This window comes from Octopus bimaculoides, chromosome 17, assembly GCF_001194135.2.
Source record: "Octopus bimaculoides isolate UCB-OBI-ISO-001 chromosome 17, ASM119413v2, whole genome shotgun sequence".
Lineage (NCBI taxonomy): Eukaryota > Metazoa > Mollusca > Cephalopoda > Octopoda > Octopodidae > Octopus > Octopus bimaculoides.
This window is the reverse complement of record NC_068997.1, coordinates 47566108-47580899: the sequence shown is the minus strand read 5'-3', so window position 1 is coordinate 47580899 and position 14792 is coordinate 47566108. Positions and strand designations below refer to the sequence as shown.

General features: G+C 35.0%; 1 protein-coding gene across 4 annotated transcripts in view; it reads left to right on the top strand.

Annotated features, from left to right (window-relative positions):
- The window catches only part of LOC106881175 (unconventional myosin-XV), a 324434-nt gene that overhangs the window by 286755 nt on the left and 22887 nt on the right, over positions 1-14792 (top strand). For 3 of the 4 annotated variants that reach the window (XM_052973938.1, XM_052973939.1, XM_052973941.1), the window contains 8 exons: positions 1650-1700; positions 2946-3060; positions 5932-6032; positions 7165-7248; positions 9010-9131; positions 11594-11619; positions 12312-12364; positions 14405-14477. In XM_052973938.1, the coding sequence (XP_052829898.1) occupies positions 1650-1700; positions 2946-3060; positions 5932-6032; positions 7165-7248; positions 9010-9131; positions 11594-11619; positions 12312-12364; positions 14405-14477 (625 nt within the window). The remainder of the gene's footprint in view (positions 1-1649; positions 1701-2945; positions 3061-5931; positions 6033-7164; positions 7249-9009; positions 9132-11593; positions 11620-12311; positions 12365-14404; positions 14478-14792) is intronic. The other variant, XM_052973940.1, reaches the window with a different exon arrangement.

The following is a 14792-nucleotide window of genomic DNA, read 5'->3' as shown; positions in this document are numbered from 1 at the left end:
AAAAAAAAAAAAAAAAAAGGAAAGCAAGCAATGTATTTCAATAGAAATATGGTAATGAAAGAGTTAATTAAAATCAATGTGTTAATTAAGTTGCAATGATGTAATGATAGTCAATTATTAATTTTTTAACAATAATTAGTTTTATTGATAACCTTATTTCTAATAACCACCAAGTGTTGCTGCTGTTAGGTCATGTTGTTAATGTTTTGTTTAATTTTTAATCTGTGCAGTCTCATTGCTAACGCTACAGTGTTACTATTGCCAAAATAAACTCGGTTGACATGACATCATGTTTCTGGCATCTACATCAATATTCACTTGACTTGGTGGTGACGGTGGCTTTTCTCCACCCTACTCTTCAAGACAAACCTGTGATTAAAAACAACCTCACCATAATCAGCCCACCTCTTCATATAATCGAGGACTATTTTGGCTATTGTGTCATTTCATCTCTTTTTAAGATCTGAGAGAAACTCAGCTGCTATTTCTAGCAGATCTATCAACTAGGTAGATGCTTTGTTGGTGTGTTTACAACCCATATACTTAACATTGATAAATTACCCACACCATTTTATTGTTAAACTTACTGGTATTGAATGTCACACTGGTCTTTCGAAATGGTACTAATATCACACACTGTTAATTTTGTTGTCATACACTTTTTATTGTTAATTGGTATTTAACCATGGAATTGTGGCCATGCTGGAGCACTACCGTCAGTGGCTTAGTCAGCCATATCAATCCCAGTATTTACATCAGTCTGGTATTTATTTTATTAATCTGTGTTTGTTGGATAACTAAATTAGCTTTTTGACACAAAACCAGTAAACTGCATCATAAACACACACACACACACACACACACAGACTTATTTATGTAAGAATCTATTAAGCAAAGTTCCAAACAGCAGCTTAAGAATGACAAAGTCAGTTATTTTACTAATTTGTTGCAAATTCTTGATAATCTTCCAAATGAATTATAACACACACACACACACACACACACGTATGTGTGAGTATATATATTCTTTTACTTGTTTCAGTCATTTGACTGTAGCCATGCTGGAGCACCAGTTTTAGTTGAGCAAATCGACCACAGAACTTATTCGTTGTAAGCCTAGTACTTATTCTACCAGTCTCTTTTGCTGAACTACTAAGTTACAGGGCTGTAAATGCACCAACATTGATTGTCAAGTGATGGTAGGGACAAACACAGATACATACATGCAAACATATATATATGACAGACATCTTTCAGTTTCTATCTATCAAATCCACTCATAAGGCTTTGGTTAGCCCAAGGCTATAGTAGAAGACACTTGCTGAAGCTGCCATGCAGTGGGAATGAACCCAGAACCATGTGGTTGGGAAGCAAACGTCTAACCACACTACCTCATCATTATCTTAATGCCTCCTTTTCCATGCTTGCATGGGTCAGATGGAATTTACTGAAGCAGATTCTTTATGTTTGCTTCCAAAGATGGTAATATTTCTCCATGGCCTGACATGTTTAGGTTTAATAATGAATCCATTTATGAAACTACTGAACATATTATCCAATAGCAGTGCTAACCTCAGGTGATGTCTCGCTTCCTCTCTTTGTTGTCTTTAATAAACAAACACCTTTCATTTCATGTGTTGATATTTCAGGATCAAGAATTAAAAACAATGATTGATGACTACAGCCACGAAAATGAAGGGGTAAGTGTAAGCTCCAGGAACATTCTTTCTTTGAGTGGACATGCTTAAATGAAGGTGACAGTCTTTGTGTGTCTCCCATGCTGTATGCGTTTTAGGTTCAACGAATGATCTGGCAAGAATGCCTCCGAGATTCATGTAACTTTTCCCAGAATACAGGAGTGTCCCAGCCTCCTTATACGGTCTGTTTCTCACCTTTAACCCTTTTGATACCAATCCGGCTGAACCCACCTCTGGCTCTGTAGTACAGATGTCTGGTTTCCAAAAGTTCTGAATTAAAATCTTCCCCCAAACCTTACTCGCAATTTATGTTCCTAACACTAGCTTAATGATGACTAAGTTATTTTACTAAATTCTTTCATCATCATTACTTAACGTCTGTTGTCCATGCTGGTATGGGTTGGACAGTTTGACTGGGCTGGCATGTTGGAAGGCTGCACCAGACTCCAGTCTGATTTGGCATGGTTTTCTACAGCTGGATGCCCTTCCTAATGCCAACCACTCTGAGAGTGTAATGGGTGCTTTTACATGCTACCGGCACGGGTGTCATTTGCATGGCACTTTGTTATATTGAAAACTGATTAAAAGAAACACGGAGCATCTCAACAGTAATATGGTAACAAAAGGGTTAAGAAATGGTTTTTATTGTAATAAATGTTATATGGAAACTTCAACTCCAGCGTGTATTTTTAATTATTTCAAAGGTAATCATGAAGGTATGTGGATTAGTTGTTAGGGGTGTTCAGCTCATGATCGTAAGATTGTGAGTTCAATTTCCAGTGGTGCATTGTGTCCTTGAGCAAGACACTTTGTTTCACATTGCTCCAGTCCACTCAGCTAGCAAAAATGAGTCGAACCGGTAATTCAAAAAGGTCAGCCTTGTCACACTCTGTGTCACACTGGATCTACCTGAGAACTACGTTAAGGCTTCACATGTCTGTGGAGCACTCAGCCACTTGCACTTTAATTTCACAAGCTGGCTGTTCCATTGATCAGTTCAAATTGAACACTTGTGGTTGTAGCTGACAGAAGGCCAGTACCAAAGATAACTGAATATGTAACCCATTTTACAATACATAGTATATGTATATATATTACCCCTGTATCTATAAAGATATATATTTGTGCTAGTATATGTGTATGATCTATACATACATGTCTTTGATCGTGTGCATAATGTTTCTTCGTGTTAAATACAGGATGATAACACTTAAAGACTTGTCTCCACTATTTCTATTTTCTTTTCAGGGTAGCAAGTTTGCCTTTGCGTTAAAAGACTACATTGTTGATCAACCGACCCTGTTGTCCTTTAAAGGTAAAGATGTCATCAAATTGATGGATGCTGGTGAGACACTTGATGAAGGTTAGTTTTCAATGTTTAACATCAATCAAGGGGATGGGTTATCTTACTCAGTAAATATTTTATGAATCTCTCTCCAACAAAACATTCTGCCCAAAATACCAGACTTGTCTTTTACCTCATAGCAAGATAATTTATTTCACTTAACAAACGTTTTAGACCTACTATTTTATCAATACAAATCAGCACTAGATTCAGTGCATTACACACACGCACATATATATATATATACTTCATTTAAAAGCAGCAGAAATATAACAAATGACTGTTACTCAGAGTTTCATGTTCCCGTTCATCAGACATTTGTCTGATGAACGGGAATGTGAAACTCCGAGTAACAGTCATTTGTTATATTTCTGCTGCTTTTAAATAAAGCATATTACCCTACCTCTGGTATTTGAGTACTCTTTTTTCTACCTTGTTGCACATTTTATGTGCTTACTCCGGTATAAATATATATATATATATATATATATATATATATATATATATATATATACATACACACACACACATACGCTTATAGATTCAAAATAACAAAAGAACATTCTCTTCCCCATTCAACTCCAGATTTTTTCCAACTACCTCACATATATATAAAAGGTATGAATTTTCTGTAAAGATATCATTCCTGATGATTTATCTGAAATGAGATGAAAGCACTAAATAAATAGTTACCCAAAATTCTGACTAACTCGTTTTTCTTAATATATAAAATCTGTACACCACTTCAAACAATCTACATACACACGCACGTGTGTATGTGTATGGTATATGTATAAAATATATATATATAACATACTGATCCATGATAGAAAATTCAACAAAAAAAGTACTCCATCTGCTGAGAGATAAATGTTATTTATTTAAAGGTCACAATACATTTTCACATTTATGCGCTTACTCTGGTGTGTGTGTACATATATATATATATATATATATATATAAATTATGCTTCCAGTTCAGCATTCTGGCTTTTTTTCACTTTCCTATGTATATATATATATATATATATAAATGTGTGTGTGTATGTATATAGTCCACGCTGCTGGGTAGGTGGTTGGTGTTAGGAAGGGTATCCAGCCATAAAAACTGTGCTAAAACAGAAACAGAAGTCTGGTGCAATTTTCTGCCGGGCCAACTCCTGTCAAACCACCCAACCCATGCCAGCACAGAAGATGGACATTAAGTGAGGATGATGATATGTAAATGAGGAAATGATTATGAATCATGTAGTTACTTAATCCTCAATTAATTTAGTGTAATTTTGATACTTATGAATTTAGTAAAATTATAGATTTATTATTTCTATCAGCCAATTTTCCTGACCCTTCCATACATTCTTTATATAATTGTACTGCTATGAAAAAGGTTCCCTCACACCTGGTCTGGTCTATGTAGACAACAATGTTTCATATAACTGAGTTTGAGTGATTATGTTTCCACATTACACCTAGCTTCAAAATCATATCTGTTATACATTGATTTATTCATTGCACCTGAAAATTGCTATCTAATTTTTGACATCACCATCATAATTAATTAATTTCTCTCATATTTGAATGTTTGAAAAGACTGTTTCCATTAACTCTTTTTTTTCCCCTTCTTTTTTACTATATGCTGTGAATTGTAGTTAAGCTTTTAACTTGTAACATTAGCAGAGCAAGGAATAATGAATGACAGGATCCCTAGCGCTGAGTGAGCAAGGAATAATGATGGGACCCCTAGCACTGAGTCTAGACAAATCATGCTCTATCTGGGAACTAACTCACTTCTGTTATTAAATTCCAAACCTATTTCTTTTTATATTCTGTAAAATTCTTCCTCCACTTAAACCTGACAATCACTCTTAAACCTACCCTCCGCTCTTAAAGACACCCACCACACTTGTCCCTCTAATTCTTAATCATAATATTCTGTACTGCTCCAGCATGACCTCTGTCTACTTACTGAAACCAACAGAAAAATTAAAACTACTTTTATAGTGCCTCATCTCCAATGACCAAGTTGTCTCCAAACAGAACCTTTCATCCTCTCAATGAATTACATCTTGCTTCATCTTGTCAATCTAAGACATTCACAATCAATCAAGTGTTCAATCTTTAGCCTTCATTCTATTCTTTAATTCCTTTAACACTACACCTCTTGCCATTGTTGAAGATTATGCTAGTGTTTACAGTAATCGACAACTATGCCATATCTTCTTTCCTAAGTAGGAATGTCACAGAGTTTCAAATTCACTTTGAACCCTTCTGCATTCAGATTACTCTCTCAAATGTAATGATGTTTATTCATTCTCATTGTTTTCAATTAATTATGCATTATCTTGTGGCTTTGAGATTTCAATGATGTGATTGTTCATTTTTAGAATGACATTGTTGGATAGGTGTAAGAGGCTGGATATGACTAGCTTGAACATAAGATGGGTAGGATATTTTGGCCAGATATAGCTGGTTTAAATGCTAAAGGGTTAAACTATGCAGCATTTATTGATTAAACATTATTCTACTGTGTATTGCAGTGACCTATATAACCTGTATTCTACTGACCTATACCACCTATATTCTATTGTCTTGCAGTGATCTATATGACCTATATTCTACTGTGTGTTGCAGTGACCTCTTCATGGTACCTATTGACTGTTAAACTGACTGGACCATAAGACAGATCCTTGCTTTTGTGTTAAATACTTTATACACAACTATTTCACTTTTGTTTTTTGTATTTCCTAACATTTCAATCTCGTAACCCTCATCAAATATCACTCACCCTCAGATTCATACAATTAATTGTTCAAGATTTAATTAAATTTCAGAATTCACATTTCTGATTCAGACTTTGTTTCTAACATATGTTTTCTTCTGTGTTTTTCAGGATGGCTCTATGGTTCATTGAATGGTAATGTTGGATTCTTTCCTGAAGAATACGTCCGTCTCATGCCTCGACACGAAGTTCTTACAGCTTCAAGAGATGCGGTAAAGATGCGTTTCTTTGTTTTAATTCATTTTTACGTGCACACTCACACTCTCTCTCACACATACACACAAGCTAATGAAAAAAAGCATGGCCACAACTTCGAGCTGAAACTGATAAAACAATTATCTTTGACCTTCTATGACCTCAGGTAGTCATGGACACTGCAGCAAAAAATTGTGTATCGTTCAATAACATATATAATCTAAAAATTGAAAATAATTGCACTAAAATATCTATAGTACTTATTGCACCGAAATTACAGACTCATTCATCATTGTCACCATCGTAAATGCAATAGACCAGTAAATGACCTGTTGAAAAGCTCTAATGAATGAGCTAAGTTTTAATTACCTCCTCCAACATTTACTTTATGTTTCTCTGATCACAACTTTGGCAAATACAGTGAAGTCTGTGTTTCTCTGAGGAAATCTAATGCAATTGAAACACGTGCTATTGAAACCAGGGAAACTAAAATAAGGTTTCACTTGAGGGTTATTTTTTAAAGCTAAAACCATATTTACATCATCAAAATCTAGTAAATCTTATTGGTCAAATTTAATCCACTTTGCAATTAAGTTCTATTTCTTCATCAGATATGATGGTTCTGTCAGTTATATATATATATATATATAATGTATGTATATATGTTTGTCCCTGCAACATCGCTTGACAAATAATGCTGGTCCCTGTAACTTAGCTGTTCAGCATAAGAGACCGATAGAATAAGTACTAGGCTTACAAAGAATACATTCTGGGGCCGATTTCAACTAAAGGCAGTGCTCCAGCATGGCCACAGTCAAATGACTGAAACAAAGAAAAGCAATGATGATGATGTCTTGCCAAAAGAATCAAAATATAAATAATTTCTGACTGATAGGAATTTTTTTTTTAATTCCTTTCCTCTTCAATTCTTTTTTAGTTTGATTCTTGCATTAAATATCCTAACACCTATCACGAAATATCACTTTAAAGCATTTTATTATTCACTGTAAGGCTGAGTTCACACAAACACACACTTTGTCTCTCTCTCTCTCTCTGTACTGGGAGTACCATGGTACAATGTACAGCTATGCTCTCTTATTCAGATAACTTTTATTTGTCAATTCCTCTGTTATGTACACACTTTTTCAGATCTATTCAGAACCCATGAAGCATACAAATGTACCCAACAGGGCTTTTTCTGTGGTAAATGCTAGGAGACCATCCTATACAGTGGTATATTACAATTACTCTTCATTGTTGCACATCTTGGTATCTCCTTAACTCCTCTGTTTTTCAGCACAATACTAAGATATTTTTTGCTTTGAAAGCTGAACATGTTGAAAGTTTTTAACTAACATTGCCAAACTTCAAAAATATCAACCACTAATGCTTTTATTGTTCATGGTGTGTTTTTATTGAAACCAGAGAAACCAAAATAGGGTTTCACTTGAGGGTTATTTTTTTAAAGCTAAAACCATATTCACATCATTAAAATCTTGTGGAACTTATTGGTCAAATTTAATTTACTCTGCAATTAAGTTGTAATTCTTTAATTTTTCATCAGATATGATGGTTCGTTCAGTCACAGATGGTCTTGACTGATAAACAAATCACAATTTTTTTCTCTCAATCTCTATTTTTGCAGTTTTGGTATTTTCTTTCTGCTCATCAAACAACAAATGCAACATTTTCCTGCATTTTCCCAATTTATGCCTTATTTGCAATTCTCCATTCTTGGTCTTCCCTTTTTATCTACTCATCAAATACCCCCACCTCTGCACCACTCATTGACCAGGTGATATAAAAGCAGTACATTATATCAACCCGTTTTGGTTTGTAACAGCAACTAACAGCGATTTTATGTTTTTTCATATAGCTTTATTTTTATTACCAAGTGGGTGAAACAACACAGGAGCTGTTTCTATTTTTTTTATTGTGGCTTTTTAAATATTTTTTGTTTCTTCATACATATATATCTGTATATATGTGTGTGTGTATGTATATATCTGTACATATGTGAGTGTATATAAATATGTATATATATCTACGTATATATATATATATATATATATATATACACACACACACACACACACACACACACACACACACACACATACATACACACACATTATTGATTTGGTCTCCATGGCCATTCACTGACCCTCCAAGATTAAGGCAACTCTTAAACAGCTGCAAGTTGATGGTTATTGGAAAAACATGGTCATAGAGAATATTCAAGTTGGGTGATGTTCTGGGGTAGAAGGACTGGGAATAGTGGTTGATATGGGACTCAGAGTTGGGTGAATTTTGTAGGGGTAATGAGAGAAAGAAAAGCAAATGTATTGGGTGTAACTATACTCCAAGTCTTTGTCTTAAAATTTGACCAACCTACTAAATATTTTTATTACACCACCAAACGATGAGGTATGTTCTATGTGGTCATCCAAACTGCTAAAAATAACAGCCAAATCTTCCTCCAGTTACATGTCATTTAAGAAAATGAAAGACATGTGTCCAGCTGCCGCATAGAATGGAAATATGAGAGAAAGGGTTTAGGTACCTCCAATTTCAAAGAAAAACCGATTGATTGAAAATATCATCATGGATGGTACACCAGTTTCAATAGAAAGATATGTTTAAAGGAAAGCAAAGCAGGTTTGATTGATTCACAATGTTCAGGTGTACTTCAGTAAATAATTACTGATGACAAAAAAAAAAAATTAATCCAATTAAAAAAAATTCGAATACATCTACTAAACTTTGTGTGTGCATATTTTTTTGTCAGACATGTGCACACCACACAAGTGTACTGCTAAGAAGAAACAGCAATAACACTCAAATTAGTTTTATGAAGTGGTTCTTATTATCTATTTCATTTGAAATTAAATTGTTGGAGAACTTTTCCTCATTGTTATTTTTGTGAAGAAAAGAAAACAAGAGAAAGATTCCCTATTAGTTTCTGAAACTGAACCTAAATCTATGATTTTTCAGCCAATATTTTTGAATGGCCATACAGACACCAGAAGTGACAGCAGTTCAGTGAGTGCTGTAGCCGAAGGGAATTTCCCAATGCTGGAATATGCAACTCATCATTTCCGAGAGAGTATAACCCGGTGAGTGTTGTTTCTTCTGCCATTTGGTCAGCTTTCAGAAAGGATTTTCACAATCTTTTCTGTATTTTGTTACATGGTATTACAGGGCATGTTAACTGTTGTCTTACATTTTTAACTAAAATTATCTGTTAGACATATTTTTAACAGATAATTATATTTTTAACAGATAATTTTAGTTAAAAATATAAACTCTCAGACAGAAAAGAAAAAAGATTAAATGTTATTTTTAGATATTCCCAAAGTACTTATGTTAAGTGAAACATCAGGTAAAACACAACAACATGAATTTAAAGACAGAATTTCCAGCAAAAATTGCAGCTAAAAATCATGTAATAGTTTTTGTCATTAGATATTGTATATTTTAACATCATTGCCTTTGAATTAACCAGAAATATGCCTTAATTTATGTATTTAATTTGCATGTAGAATTTATACATATATGTATACACACACATACACACTCATATGCTCTCTCTCTCACACACACTCACACATGCAGACTGTGTCAGGTATTATTTGGGAACAAACTGAACTCAAGGAAAGAAAAAACTAAACACTCCCTGAATAACTGCCCATACATTTCTACTAGGCTCATCAGAGTACAGTTGATTTCACAAAATCACTTTCAGGGTCACATCAAAATCAACTGCTATCCACCACATCCATGACAACAGCCTTCAGTAAGTCTTTGGCACTTTTGAGCAGTTGGCTAATTCCCAACTCTAACATATACAGGAATTCAAAGGATTCAAATCATGTGAGAATTACATGATGAGGTGGGGGGAATCACATGGTCACATAGTTTTTCTTGAGTCTTGCCCAACACAAACTTCCCCTTTACTCATTGGATAGGGCTTATACCTGATATCCCTTTGCACCATGTCTGATTCTGAACTCTGCTACCTTGAGCAACATGGTGTTGGCCTTCACCAACCCACAGAAGTTGCCATTTACGATGTTAATGAAATTACTGGACAAACTTGATCACCTTATTCAAATCTGATTGCTGAAAATGCGTTTTTCTCTTGGCCAGATGCTTCCAGCTCTTTCCCACAACTATGAGGGGTTGCCAAAAAGTTCCTGGCTTTGGATAAAAGAAAATCCAGGAGAATCAGTTAATTATGATTTAATTCAGTATATTCCCCTCTCAGACAGACACACTTACTGCAGTGGTCCTTCGGTTTCTCTAAGCCCTGTAAAAGAACTTGGAAGGTAGAGCCTCCAACCTTTTGCGATGCTCTTAAAGCCAGGAACTTTTCAATACCCCCCTCGTATACATGGCACATTCAAGAAACTGATGATCCTTTAGTCACTGAGGTTGGGAGTTGGAAAAATAAGAACATCATGCCATTACACTGAAACAAGTCCGTCATATATATATGTGTGTGTATATATGTATGCATACATTTATGTGTGTACGTCTTTGTGCCTATGTTTGCCCCACCCCCACCCCCATTGCTTGACAACTGATGTTGGTGTGTTTACATCCCTGTAATTAGCAGTTCAGCAAAACATACTGATAGAATAAGTACTAGGATTACAAAGAATAAGTTCTGGAGTTGATTTCTTTGGCTAAAAAACCTTTTAAGGTGGTGCTTCAGCGTGGCCACAGTTAAATGACTGAAACAAGTAAAACAATAAAAGAATATATATCATCATCACCATTTAACGTCCACCTTCCATGCTGGTATGGGTTGGACGGTTTGACAGGAGCTGGTCAGGCAGGACCAGACTTCTGTGTCTGTTTTGGCACAGTTTTTACAGCTGGATGCCCTTCAAATATAAGTATTTGTCAAGTGTTATTAGAAATAAAATTGGTAAAATAGCATGCATTTGTGTGCAATGAGGAGAGGGTAAGTCAAATGTTACAAGTAGAGAGCCCTTTTAAGGGGCTCTGAAGGAGGCTCCTACCTCTCCTCACAGGAGAAGCACTAATATTTAATCAGTGACATTAGCTGTTTTTAGTCATTACAAACCACCATTTTATTCCTCAGAGTCTAGTTTCTGTTGTTAGAAATAACTGAACATTGTAAATTTTGATAATTGTTAAACCATGAAAAAATATATACACACACATACACACATTTTAGCAAGTGGTATTATATACCCTACTGATTCTATATATATATATAAATTTATATATATAGTTCAAAACTTACTGTGTAATGGTGGCAGCTGATGAAGGATATGTTCTCTATGTGGCCTGCTTATTTTTTGTACCTTGTTTATCATTTTGTTCATGTTTTTTTGCAACATCATGTACCCAGATATGTATCTATGTGTACATACATATGCACATACTCATATATTGTTTGTATATATATATATATATATATATATATATACACACATACATATATATACACATATATGTATACACACACATATGCACACAGAAGTGCACATATACACACATACATACACAGTAATTATTGTTTATTCTTAATTGTATTTTTGTATAGCATGGAAATGATGAAAACAGGAATGAGTAAGTTGGGTTTTTTCTTTCTTCCCCTCTCTCTCTCTCTCTCTCTCTCATTTCCTCCCAAAGAGTTTTCAGATATTGAAGTTATTTATAAGCTTAAATGTTTTGCTTTCACTTGCCAGCAGTTTACATGTGAAAGAGAAACTTTGTTTTGGATTATTGCTCCCAGGGTGGTTGCTAGATCTAAAGATATCCACCAGAATATTTATACGCTTGTTGTTGCTGCTGCTGCTACTACTACTACTATTACTACTACTGCTACTGCAGCAATGTCTCCTCCTCTCTCTTCCTCTTCTTGCAACTCATCCCCTGATATTTTAATTCAAAACTTTAAAAATGAAGAAACCCTGATAGGATTGAAGTCATTCATATACACATGTGAGTGTGTACATGTGTGAAGCCATGTGGCCTGGTCGTTAGGGTGTTGCACTCATGATCACAAGATCGTTGTTTCAATTCCCAGACTGGCAGTGCATTATGTTCTTCTGCAAGACATTCTGTTTCCTGTTGCTTCAATCCACTCTGTTGTGAATGTGTTTGTAAGAAAATTTAATTATTTTGTTTCATATTTTAACATTAAATGCTTTAATAAGTCTTTTAAAAGACCAAATGTTTTGCATTGCTTTGTTGTTTTTTTGTGTGTGTATTGGTAATTTAAGCATTATAGAGTTAAAATGTGGAATCTTTGTTGACAGGTCGATCAGAATGGACAGAGAAAGATCAAGCTGAGATGGTGAAGTGGACAAAGGTAACTTATTTCTATTTTGTAAAACAAAACACAAACACACAGATTCAGTTGTTAATGACCTGTAGGGACACCATATTTCATTATACAAGGTATATTAAACACTTCATAATGCCGTGTTCTACTGTGTTAGCAGTGCTACTAAATTCACTTGTTAAGGTTATCTCTACAGTGCTGGCTATCATTTCTATAGAATATCTGTGGAGATAACCTTAACATTCATTTTTATTACATAGTATAATAAAGCAATATGAGACATTGTGATCACATGATCAACCAGACTCTCAGATGTTGTCACACATCACTGATCACAATGCACTTTCCATTGTTTTAGCTTTCAGATGATGCCACCCTGTTGGCCAGGTGAGCGGGCCAATATGATACATTGTACTATGTATAATGTCATCGACAAATACACCTCAAATCACACAAAACCATCTTAACACATCCGATAACATAATCTTGGATGCAGCCTGTTTTGGAAAAAAGATGAGGTAGTCATAGCTGAAACATCACCAGTTGTAGGAGGTTATTCAATGGATGCTGACCTAGTATTAAACAATGCAACAACATACTAATACACACACACACACATCATCTTCATTTAACATCCATTTTCCATGCTGGCATGAGTTAAATGGTTTGATAGGAATTAGCAAGCTAGAGGGTTGTACCAGGTCTCAGTCATCTGTTTTGGCATGGTTTCTGTGGCTGGATACCCTTCCTATGCCAACCACTTTACATAGTGTACAGGGTGCTTTAACCCTTTCGATACCAACCTGGCTGAAACTGCTTCTAGCTCTGTAGTACAAATGCCTTGTTTTCATAAGTTTTGAATTAAAACCAAACAGTCACAATTTATGTTTCTAATACTAGCTGAATGATAACTAAGTTATTTTACTAAATTCTATGTTATATTCAAAATTAATTGAAAGAAACACAGAGCATCTCAAAATAAATACGGTAACAAAAGGGTTTAACAGAATGCCAGCATTGGTGTTCTTTGTCACGCTAGCACAGGTGCTTCACAATGCAACACCACATAGGTGCTTCCTAATATGGTACTAGCATGGGTGTTTTTTTTTATATGTGGCCTGGCACAGGCACTCTTTACGTGGCACCGACATGGGATTCTCTTTACATGGTGCTGGCACCAGTGCTTTCTATGTGGTGCCCACATAGGCACTTTTTATATGGAACCAGTACCTGTGTGGTTGTCAAGTGTCACATACATACACACATACACACGAATTAATTTATTAAAAACATACAAGATTTATTAAAACCTTTGTGCAATTTTAAATTTATATATAATTAATTCCATACATGGCAGAATTAATCCATGAAGAGAAAAACTGAAAGAATTTATTACATTTTAATCTAGACTTACTCTTGAGAGCATTAATTTTCAATGTCTGCCATCATTTCGCATACAAACTGTGATGCAATTCTGAGATTCCATATATTACTATTTTACAGCTCATGTTATTTCTTAAATCACATTAGTTATGCTAGCCTACAAGTAATGTGTAGAATGAGTTTTAGTTGTTATAAATAGTAGTCTTTTTAATCCCCCATTGACCTACAGGGGTGCTGTGCCAGTGCCATGTGCAAAGCATTTGTGCCAGCGGCCTGTAAGAGCATTCATGCTGGTGCCACGTTAAGAGCATCCAGCACACACCATAAAGGAAGGGCATCCAGTTGTAGAAACCATATCAGAACAGACAACTGGAACCTGGTGCAGCTTTCTGGCTTACCAGCTCTAGCCAAACTGTCCAACCCATGTCAGCATGGAAAATGAACGTTAAAGGATGATGATGATGATAAAAAGAAATCAAATGGATTGAAACTTGGTGAATATAGAAGCCACCTCTTCCAATTCATTTGCTCACTTTTGATTGAAAACTTCCTTAACAAAGTGACAAGGTGCACTATGTCATTGAAACTTCGTATGTCCCACCCTCTTCTAAATGATAAAGTTTTAAAAATTTGAAATTGCACAAAGATTTCCTAATAATCTAATGGTCTTTTTTTTTTTTTTAGTCCCCAATCCATTCATCACTTTTGATGTTAGATAATCAGGAATTAAACCAACTGGCTTTAGAATCATTCAGTGGTAAGTATATTTACATAACCTACTTGTTAACATATTATTGTGTTTGATATTGTCAAACATCCTGTTTCACAGCATATCACAGAGCAGAAGATCATTACTGTTATTTATAGACACAGGCATGGCTGTGTGGTAAGAAGAAGCTTGCTTCCCAACCACATGATTCCAGGTTCAATCCTACTGCATGGCACCTTGAGCAAGTGTCTTCAATGATAACGTCGGGCCAACGAAAGCCTTGTGAGTCAATTTGGTTGATGACAACTGAGAAAAGCCAGTTATATATATATATATATATATATATATATATACACACACGTG